The sequence below is a fragment of the Camelus dromedarius genome, chromosome 28 (genome assembly GCF_036321535.1).
Source record: "Camelus dromedarius isolate mCamDro1 chromosome 28, mCamDro1.pat, whole genome shotgun sequence".
In the NCBI taxonomy this organism is placed as follows: Eukaryota; Metazoa; Chordata; class Mammalia; order Artiodactyla; family Camelidae; genus Camelus; species Camelus dromedarius.
Genome location: NC_087463.1, coordinates 3,709,929 through 3,721,806, shown reverse-complemented (window position 1 = coordinate 3,721,806; position 11,878 = coordinate 3,709,929). Strand labels below are relative to the sequence as shown.

Below are 11,878 nucleotides of genomic sequence, written 5' to 3'. Positions count from 1 at the left end.
TTACCCAAGAGAACAAGAAATCCGATATAATTTTAAATATTAGGTACATCAGGGGTGTGCCAAGAGAGCATTGCCAAGTATCTTCTTTCTGTAATAAATTCCATATCCTAGATACCAACAGGCCACACAGCTTTTGAGTAACAACTGCTTACCACAGGCGCATTGTACAACTCTATTACTAGAGAGGAAAAATTTTCAATTACTACAAAACAAAGGAGGATCTGGTGAAATGCTTTTTTTTCTTATAACATGTAAAATGGTTGGAAGAGTATCAGATTTGGATTTAGAAAAAAGGGGAGCTGTATACTAGCTGCATCTCTGATTTTGGGCAGATTACTAACTTTTTTGAACTTCACTTTTCTTCATCTGTAAAACAGCAATAATCCTAATAGTACCTAACTTGTAGAGCTGGTGTCAGTGACAAGTGAGAGGTTTGGGAAGGGGTTTATAGTAATAAAATATGGAAAAGTAAAGATCATGATAGAAATAAATCTTCTTATTGGGTCATTTATTATCTGAAATTGCATTCCTGTTTAATAGCATTCTAATGGCATTTTTACCTCTGTATTCCTTACTGTGTAGATAGCATGGCTTAACACAGGAGTAACAAGAGTATAGAACACTGCTATGGATTTATCCATGGGAAAAATAGCTACTGGTCTCAGATACATAAAAATATAGGGCACAAAGAACAAGACATTGATTGTGACATGGGAGCTACAGGTAGACAGGGCTTTTTTCTTCCCAGCAGAGATGTGAGTCCTTAGGGAGTACAGGAAGACCACAGAGGATGCCAATAACATTACAAAAGTGAGCCCAGGGATTATGCCACCCATGGCACCAACCAAGAGACCAACAAGGAAATTGTCAGTGCAGGCAAGTTGTATCGGGGGAAAATGTCACACATGAAGTGATCCATGCATGATGTTGGGGCCACAGAATGGGAGCCAGAAAGTGACTAGGATCTGTCCAATAGAGTGGAGAAAACCCACTGCCCAACACACTCCCACCAGGAGGCAGCATGTGCAGTAATTCATGATGGTCACATGGTGCAGAGGTCTACAGATGGCCATGTAGCAGTCATAGGTCATGACCACAAGGAGGACAATCTCTGAAGCTCCCAAGAAATGTTCAGTACAGAGGTGTGTCATGCAGCCACTGAAGGAGACAGCTTTTGAATCAGAGAACAGATCAGGTAACATTTTAGGGATTATGGAGGAGAAAAAGCATGCAGCTATCAATGACAAGAAAGTCAGGAAGAAATACATGGGAGTGGCCAAAGTTGGCCTGCAGATTCTAGTAACCACAATGAGCAGATTCCCTGTGACAGTGACAATGTAGGTGATAAGTGACCCCAAAATAGAATTCTCTGCATCTGAAGACTGTAAGTCCCATTAGAATGTATTGAGTCACATTCACTCTGTCTTCTTTCATTTCAATGGTGAAGATGAATTCAGAGTTAGAGAATTAACCTGTAATGACAATACTTTTAGTAGAAAGGTGACAGGAAGTCAATATTTTGGGTTTTTCAGGCAATACACAGCATTTTGATAATATAAGCTGTTTTTTCCATAATATACAAAAGGAGAAGAAACATGGTAGAAAACTGTGAACATTTGAGGATGTTTAATTAAGCTTAATAGATTCAGTTTAATAGATTATTTAGTATATCCATGTACCAGACATTTTGTGGCTACTTCATACATGTTTTCTCATTTAATCCTCATGATCAACTATGATGAGACATATTTTATGGTTGATATAAAGCAAAATAATTGATTTGCTTAAGAATATACAGTTAGCAGGTGACAAATCCTGGATTTGAATCCAAGGAGCCAACTTTACAGTTGATATGTCTTTCTTGTGTCTGAATTTCCTATGGAGCTAGAAGACTTATTCAATAAAATCCTGGAAAACAGGAGAGTCAGAGCAATGTATTTAGGGAGTGCCCCTGGGTCATCATTTTTAAGGAGCAATAGTGCCCTGCGCTCTCCAGAAGACTTGTGCCCCAAGCACTTGTATCATCAACAGACTGTCTCTAGTGCAGGGCTTTAAAAGGGTTGCTTCTGCCAGTCTTTCTAACTCACTACACTTTCCTTGAAATGTGAGAAGAAATTGAATTATCTGCAGTCACACTTTTCACTTACTGTACCATTGTAGATACAAAAGTTAATTCTTGGAATGCTTCCAGAAGGAGGGGACTTCATTCCTGAACAACCTAACGCATCACTCAAAGCACCAACACCAAAAAATATATATATATATTTAAACCAACTTATTATTTTCATTAAATAATTAGAACCATTAATTGAACAAAACAGAAAGAAAACACCACATAAAGTCCTTCTCAAAGATGATTAGTAGAAAAATAAAGTTAAAGGAAGCTGGTCCAAGAGGAACCCAGAATTGTATATATATTATATATAATATATGTTACTTATAAAATACATCCACATACAGAGAAAATTGCTTGAAAGAAGGGAAACATAAAACCTGTCTTAAGGTATCGTCTACATTCCAGCTACTCCAGTTTCTCCTTTTCCTAAGACACGTCTCTGGAAACAAACACACTCTTATTTGCTAATCTCACAATCTGGATAGAGAAAAAAAAGGTAGACACATGTTTCCATAATGCTAAAAGAGATGAAAGTAAATTAAGCTAAAGACTGTTGATAGCTCAAGGCTCTCCATCATGAGGCCAAAATTTGTTTATATAGACAAAACAGGTGAACTACTGACACATTTTAAATATAATTGTGCATACATACAAGTGATTCGATTATTTCAAAATAGTGCTTCAAATTGATAAGATCATGTTTAGTACTCAAAAAAGTTGTTAAAATCACCTCCAAAACTCAGGCTCGTGTCATCTCTATGACCTCTAAAAGCCAGTCAGCTGATAGTCCCCATAAGTAGGAGGCAGAGATTGTGCAAGTAAATTTTCTAGGATCAAGTCAGGGTTACCAAAGCCTTGCCCCATGGAGAATGTACTCACATAAACTCTTATGTACAAAAAAGCTGAAACTCATGACACATTAGAGTTTCAACTTAGCAAATCCAAGCATGAAGATGAGTAAATAGGGCCACTCTGGAAACAAATCACCCAAGGACTTAATGGGAAGTTATTTTGATAGGACTAGATTCCTAATGATTTTGAAGATTCAAAAGAGATGCTCTAAGTGTCTAAGGATTTATATAGGAAACAACCCCTGAGCATGGCAGAGGAATTCAAATTTCATCTAAATAGAAAAGGTTACCCAAAAGGCAGCCAGATTTTATAAAGATTGTGTAAAAATCCTCTGTACTTGGATTACCTTTACTAACATTCTAAAGTTGCTTCATGAGCTTACTGAACCATTTAGACATGACTTTGCACTATATTCCTCAATTGTGTTTTCACTATAGCCCCACAAAAGTGCTTTTTAAAATATTTTATTCCCTTAATTACCCCCTCTAAAATAATAATACCACAAATTTACTGCCTATTTATGTGAGATATATAATATTCATGCTCCAAGAAATCATTTTTACCTCCTTGGGAGAGATGTTGCCCCATCAAATACATGTTTTTAAATATCCCATTTATTAAAAAAAAAAAAAGGAAGATGTTTAATGTGGTTATGTAAATTTTGACCAAACTGAAATTCTTGCTGTGCTTCAAGCAACTTCACAAATCTACATCCAAGTCTTCCCTCCTGCATCACCCTCTGATCAAATGTTTCTCATCAGACCCATTACTAGCAAAATTACATTTTTAATTTATCTGTTTACCTGCTGATTACCCATCTGTCCTCACTGGAATATAAGTTTCACACAAAATACAACCCTGTTTGTATAATTCAATGTTGTATGCCCAGCTTCCATGGCTCTGTTTCTTACTGTAGGCACTAAACAGTATTTTTTGGATAAGTTAAATAAGTCAAAATTTCCTAAACTGAGTTGACCGTGAGGCATTTTTCCAGTAATAAATGTTAAGATTAAGGGATAACAATGAGAAAAGCCTTATGGAAATAACACCTATTTAGCTCTTAAAGGTGCTGCCCTCAGGCCCAAACAGAGGGTCAATCTCCTCAGTGATTGAGTGGCTCATTTTTTAACTCCAAATATCTCTTTGGCCCAAAGGTCACTTCCTTTGAAAGTCAAACATTTGAATTGCATTTCTTGAGCTTATCACTCCCATTTTTATGATGCCCATGAAGAGTAATGTATCTGCACAAATAAGATCATTTGTACCATCATAGATGGCTTTTCCCTGACACAAGAGGAATCAAGAGTAACCAGGAAAAAGTCAGTCAATGCAGAACTAAAGAAAACAAAGCTCTCAACTCTCACCAAAGTGGGTATAGAGGGAACATACCTAAATGTAATAAAAGCTATATATGACAAACCTACAGCCAGCATAGTACTCAAAAGCTTCCCACTAAAGTCAAGACAAGGCTGCCCACTATCACCACTCCTATTCAACATAGTCTTGGAAGTCCTAGCCACAGCATGAGGCAAGAGAGAGAAATAAAAGGAATCCAAATCAGAAAAGAAGAGGCAGAAGTGTCACTATACGCCAACGACATGGTACTATGTATAGAAAACCCTAAAAGGTCCACACAAAAACTATTAGAGCTGATCAAAGAATTCAGCAAGGTAGCAGGTTACAAGATTAATGTTCAAAAATCAGTCGCATTTATTTACACTAATGATGAATCAACAGAAGAAGAAAGTAAAGAAACCATGCCCTTTAAAATAGCACCCAAAGTAATAAAATACCTAGGATTAAATCTAACAAAGGAGGTGAAAGACTTATACATGGAGAACTATGAACCATTGATGAAGGAAATTAAAGAAGACTTAAAAAAATGGAAATATATCCCATGCTCTTGGATTGGAAGAATCAATATTGTTAAAATGGTCACACTGCCCAGGTAATCTACAGATTTAATGCAATCCCTATCAAATTACCCAGGACATATTTCACAGAACTAGAACAAATCATAATACAATTTATATGGAACCATCAAAGACCTAGAATTTCCAAAGCATTACTGAAGAGAAAGAAAGAGGCTGGAGGAATAAATCTCTCAGACTTCAGACAATACTATAGAGCTACAGTCATCAAGACAGCATGGTATTGGTACAAGAACAGACATATGGAACAATAGAACAGAATAGAGAGCCCAGAAATGAACCCACAAACTTTTGGTCAACTATTCTTCAACAAAGGAGGCAAGAATATACAATGGAATAAAGACAGTCTCTTCAGCAAATGGTGTTGGGAAAACTGAACAGCAGCATGTAAATCAATGAAGCTAGAACACTCCCTTACACCACACACAAAAATAACTCAAAATGGATCAAAGACTTAAACATAAGACAAGATACAATAAACTTCCTAGAAGAAAATATAGGCAAAACATTCTAGCATACATCTCAAAACTGTTCTCCTAGAACAGTCTACTCAAGCAATAGAAATAAAAGCAAGAATAAACAAATGGGACCTAATGAAACTTACAAGCTTCTGCACAACAAAGGAAACTGTAAGTAAAACAAAAAGACAACCTACGGAATGGGAGAAAATTTTTGCAAATGAAACTGACAAAAGCTTGATCTCCAGAATATATAAGCAGCTCATATGACTTCATAAGAAAAAAACAAACAACCCAATCCAAAAGTGGACAAAAGACCTAAACAAGCAATTCTCCAAGGAAGAAATACAAATGATCAATAGGCACATGAAAAAATGCTCAGTATCACTAATTAACAGGGAAATGCAAATCAAAACTACAATGAGGTATCACCTCACACCAGTCAGAATGGCCATCATTCAAAAATCCACAAATGACAAATGCTGGAGAGGCTGTGGAGAAAGGGGAACCCTCCTACACTGCTGGTGGGAATGCAGTTTGGTGCAGCCACTATGGAAAACAGTATGGAGATTCCTCAAAAGACTAGGAATAGAATTACCATATGACCCAGGAATCCCGCTCCTGGACATATATCCAGAAGGAACCCTACTTCAGGATGACACCTGCACCCCAATGTTCATAGCAGCACTATTTACAATAGCCAAGACATGGAGACAGCCTAAATGTAAATCAGTGGATGACTGGATAAAGAAGAGGTGGTATGTTTATACAAAGGAATACTTTTCAGCCATAAAAACTGACAACAAAACGCCATTTACAGCAACATGGATGCTCCTGGAGAATGTCATTCTAAGTGAAGTAAGTCAGAAAGAGATAGAAAAATACCATATGAGATCACTCATATGTGGAATCTAAAACAAAAACAAAAACAAAAAAACAAAGCATAAATACAAAACAGAAACAGACTCATAGACATAGAATACAGACTTGTGGTTGCCAAGAGGGCGGGGGGTGGGAAGGGATAGATGGGATTTCAAAATTGTAGAACAGATAAACAAGATTATACTGTATATCACAGGGAAATATATACAAGATCTTATGGTAGCTCACAGAGAAAAAAATGTGACAATGAATATATATATGCTCATGTATAACTGAAAAATTGTGCTCTACACTGGAATTTGACACATTGTGAGATGATTATACATCAATAAAAATGTTAAAAAAAAAAAAAAAAAAAAGAAAGCTCTCCACCAAGAAAAAAAATCAGAGAAAAACACCTCACTGACAATCTCCATAGTGTGGCCAATGATCAGTTGTGTCGTCTTGGTATTTTCACATCAAGATATCAAGGAGAATTTTGAAGAGAGAAGATTAGAGTAAGCAAAGTCTGAAAGATGTGATAGTTCTGTTTAACTTCATTGAGTCTTATTTTATTCTAATATGAAATGGAGTAAAACTTCTCTAATACTACCTGTTGCTGCATTAAGAAAGTTAAAGTATGTAAAGCACCTATCATGATGTATGTGTCATAGTTCACCTTCAATAATATTTAGCTAATTCCCTTCACTTAATGTCTAATATTTTCAGCAAACTGCAAATTAAACCAAACTATCCATATGTAACAGATACATTATTTATATCATTAATTTTCAGAAGAAACATACTCACTCTCCAGCATTTTTTTTAAAGAATCAGAAATTATCAGGTGGCAGTTTATTCTCAGGAGAGATTCATGATAGTAAGTGAAAAGGGACATCTTAGCAGGAATTAAACTTACTCGCAAACCAGCAAGACTCTATCCACTGGGAATGGCAGACTGCCTTACATTTCCTCCTTCAGTTCTTGCAGCTTCCAAACTGGCTGCTGACAATTTCTAATTTGTGCCTCACTAATCTTCTCACTCTTCCGCTGAGCCCTTTGTATGGCCCCTAAGACACAATCATTGGCCTTAGTTGCCCTCATCAAATCCTATTTGGTCTTAGAATAAAAATGACATTTACTCAATACCCTAATTTTCCTTACCCTTAGATTACTCTCATCTCCTATTTTATAGTCATAAAACAAAATGAACTACATATCATTCAGTCTAGATTCTGTTGGCATGTTTAGTTTTCACCAGCAGTTGCAAACTTGACAATTTTAATAAATTAAGTGCTGAGTATATCATCTTCCAGGCCTAGATTTTGTGGGAAAACATTCTGTTTCTTATAAATTGGAGACAGCCATGCCCACCTGGGTAAACACAGTCACCCCAGTACCATGCTCTGGCATTACTGTGTGGTCAAATTATGGAAGAAATACCTCCATCTGGCTAGCGAGTTTGTGAAGGAACATTTGTGAGAAGTAACACGAGTTGAAGTGTTGTAATCAGAGAAGCCTGATTTGTAAAACGTTATGTAATAATGCAGAACGACAGGCGCTCTCCATGTGCATAGAGGAACGCTGCAGGTACCCCCTGCTTCCCAAAAGTTCACCTTGGCCACTTCACTTTTATGAAGACCAGCATCAGTACTTGTTTTCATTAACTGAAAGAAATCTGAAGGGGAGTTTTGATTAAAAAAAAAAAAACTATTACCATACTAATGTTGGTCTTTGGTAAAAGTAAAAGTGGCATAACTCAGACATTCACAAAGAGGAAAAACTCGTGGTGCTGAAATGCTCCATGTATGACAAGACGACAACAAATTTGACACCACCTTCTTGAAGGACAAAGTGAATCATTAAGCCTGCATATCATTTTCTTATCTATAGACCTAAACATACCACAGACAATTGAGTTTCATTTGAAAGAAAGTAAGATTGAATTTTAAGACCTGGAAGTTTGTGGCAGAAACTTTTGAGAGGAAGGTGCATTTCAATGTAATAGTTCCTGATGCACCACATGGGGTAAGCATGTGCGATGTGGGGCAAATAAATTAGTAAACCTCTCTTGACTTCAATTTGCTTCTATGCAAAATGTTCATATTAATAATGGAATGACAGGCTTAGTATGTGGATGAATCAACTGCAGTGAATATGCCTGATATATAATAATTAGTGTTCATTTAGTGTAAAAATATGTATCCAAACTAGAGAGCAATAGCTTTGGAACCTAACAAATGCCTTTTAGTTGAAATTGGATGAAAGAAAGTTTACCATTACATTCCTCAGTTCTTTGCATGGAAAAAAATTCTTTATATTCAATGAAAATTAGGAGCCATGAAGATACTTAACAAAGAATATGAAAATGAACATGTGTGTGTGTGTGTATACATATATGTATGACTGAAATGTGCTGTGCACCAGAAATTGACATAATATTGTAAACTGAAGATATTTCAATAAAAAAGGAGTAACTTCAAAATTTCTGCCTTATTTTGTGACAAGAAAAGATTTAGAGATAGATTTTGAATTACTCTTCCCTCCTTTTGTGGGTGTCTCTCTTTTTGTTTTGAAAATTAATAGAGGGAAAAAATCAGCTGTTATTCTGTCAAGCAACTGTCCCTTCCCTGTGTATCTGTATAAGAATTCCTATCATTTATTGGCTTTGCCAAAGGTTAGAAAAAAACAAGAGTTCTGAGACAGTCCTTTGGAAAAGTCAATTTCATCAAAGTTACATATATAAAGAATTTGGTAAAGCAGTAAGACACTGGAGAAAAACACCCTACAATCATTGAACTAGGAGTTTAGAGTTGTTCTTTCCATTGGCTATTCTGAAACTATGACCGTGAAGACTGAAGACTTGGTAAAGTATATCACAAATTATCAGAGTGCCTAAAAAATGCCTAGACATTATTAAGTACTCAAGAAATGTTAGTTTCTAGGCCTTGTTTTCCTGTCAGTGATCTGTAAAATTTCTTAATTTTTTTTCACAATTTACAACATGTGTAATCCTCCCTGTGTATATAAATCATCAGTTTCTTGACATCATGAACAGCCTAACTCTCCTCATCAACAAACTCCTCATGGCGTTTTTCACCTCTGTGTTTCTCACTGTGTAAATGATAGGATTTAACATGGGAGTGAGGACTGAGTAGAACACACTCACCAACTTGTCTGCAGGATACGTGGCCACAGGACGCGTGTAGGTGAAAATACAAGGCACAAAATAGAGCACCACTACTGTAAGGTGGGAGCCACATGTAGAGAGGGCTTTGCGCCGTCCTTCAGCACCACGGGATCTCAGGGAGCTCAGGACGACTATGTAGGAGATGAGCAGCGTGAAAAAGATGAGTAAGCACATGCCCCCACTGTTCGCTGCCACCACCACTCCAGGCCTGTAGGTGTCACTGCAGGAAAGTTTCAATAGTGAGAAGAAATCACACATGAAGTGGTCAATGACATTGGGACCACAGAAGGTCAAGTCATCTGCAAAAAGAATCTTCACAGTGGCATGCACAATCCCCCCAGTCCAGGCCACCACCATCAGGAACTGGCAGAGCCCCTGTTGCATGATGGTTGTGTAGTGCAGAGGCTTGCAGATGGCCACGTAGCTGTCATAGGCCATTGCAACAAGGACGATGCCCTCTGATGCAGCCAGGAAGTGTTCCACAAAGAGCTGAGCCAGGCAGCCGCCCCAGGAGATGGTTTTCCTCTGATGCAGCAGGTCAATGAGCATTTTAGGAGCTGTGACAGAGGTGAAGGAGGCATCTATGAAGGACAAGTAAGTGAGGAAGAAGTACATGGGGGCTGAAAGCGAAGGGCTGAGGGAGATGGTGATGACCATGAGCAGGTTGGCCAGCAGGGTAAATACAAAACTGAACAAAAAGACAATGATGAGTATCTTCTGTAAGTGTGGATTCTGTGTGAGTCCCAAGAGAACAAACGTAGTCACATTGTTCGGGTGGGTGAGGAGATCCATTCAGCCAGTTACAGCTTCCTGGGGCCTGAATTACCTACATAGGGCAAGGAATGATCCCCATTAATCATGAAAGGATCATGGTCTGAATTTCTCTAAACAAAAACTAAAGCTGTCACTGTACCTGTGGAGCATGTCCTTGACACACCTGCTCAGTGCTATTTCAATTCTCTCTTTCTTCCTTCATGGTGTTTCCTTCTCTTCAGACACCTAGTACCTGTCACCTGTAAAACATCTATAGGGCAACATTCGATGAGTAATTTACTGAGAAAATCCTGGGCTATCTATGTGAGATCTGGATTCTTCTTCTGGTTCCAACTCCATATGACTCTGCTAAGTCATCTGTGTCTCACAGTTCTGAGCCCTGCTCTGTGCCTGTGAGATTACAAACTGTAAGTCTTAGATGGATCTTGTAAGCTGAGAGGTGCTGCATTCAGGTATGAGTTATATCATTTTCCATGAAAATTCATGTTTGAACCCTCAGCTCTAACAGTGGAAAGAAAGATACTGGCAATATATGTCTACCTTAAGTAGACAGTTCAGTGAAATATATGTATTTTTGGGTACATACCCTCCCTGGTACCTCCCATAATACATATGGCATTCATGTGTTTCCACATTGCACCTACCATGCTGCCTGGCATAATGCCTGCAGGTTCTAAAACCTGTTAGGTGATGAGTAAGTGCTTGGTGAATTGCCATTCTCCATGGGTGAGCATACGCCTACTTCCCCCAGTTATAAGCCTACCAGGAAGTCAAGTGTTCTTATCCTCCTGCTCTGTTTATCATTACTCTCTACTTTATGGGAAGCATAAACTTGTGAAAGGAAGCTGTATTCCGACTTAATAGTTTGTAACACATTTATAGGGTAAATATGAAAATATGAATTGCCTCTATGAAAGAGTATATTACTGGATCCTTTTACTTTCAATATAATTATAGTGTTCCTTAATCAATATTTTTTATTCTTCAAAGTTCTGTTACACATACTATTTAATGCACTCATTTTTAATAAAATTTACAGCCTTCATATATTTGGATTAAAATAAGAACTCCTGCATAAGCGTTCAAAACACAAGGATCTATTAAGCAAAGTTCTAAAAATGAAAATTTTAATATGGAGTGTAAAAAGAAATAATTTGCTAGATAAGGCATAGAGATAGATAATATACTACACATATTTACATACATACGTGCACAACATAGACGTATGTAAAATCTGTTACTTACTATAAACACCTACTACAAGTTCACTCAATCAACAAACACTTATTATGTGTATTAATGTATGTTTGTTCAAACAGTCATGAAAAATGTCCCCCTTAATAGCCTTTGTTGCTTGAAATTTCATTACCAAACAGCAGCAACTCATCCCTCCATGACGTGAATGACCTGCCCACTCCTTTGTGTTTCTGCTACAGGCATTCTCATGCCTTCTTCTCCCATCTTCCCATTGCATCCATCATCCATCATTCCTGGCTACAAGACACTGCATTACTAACAGAATGAGGAAATTTGAGGACACAAATTTCTCAAAGAAAAGAGAAAACATAAACATAATAAAATGCATTCTGACAAAATGTCTCTTCCTTTGAAAGAAAAATGTATTAAAGATTTATTTTTTAATTATCCAAAATGAAAAAATGTACATATATATGGAAACAAAGTGCATCGGCTTCAT

The 11,878-nt window shown here is 37.2% G+C and overlaps 1 protein-coding gene across 1 annotated transcript; it reads right to left on the bottom strand.

The window, feature by feature from the left end:
- Window positions 1-9,252: 9,252 nt before the first annotated feature.
- Window positions 9,253-10,327, bottom strand: LOC116149735 (olfactory receptor 4C3D). The gene has a single exon (XM_031441667.2). It carries the CDS (start codon window positions 10,198-10,200, stop codon window positions 9,253-9,255), a length of 948 nt encoding a protein of 315 aa, XP_031297527.2. The 5' UTR covers window positions 10,201-10,327.
- Between the last annotated feature and the right edge of the window lie 1,551 nt (window positions 10,328-11,878).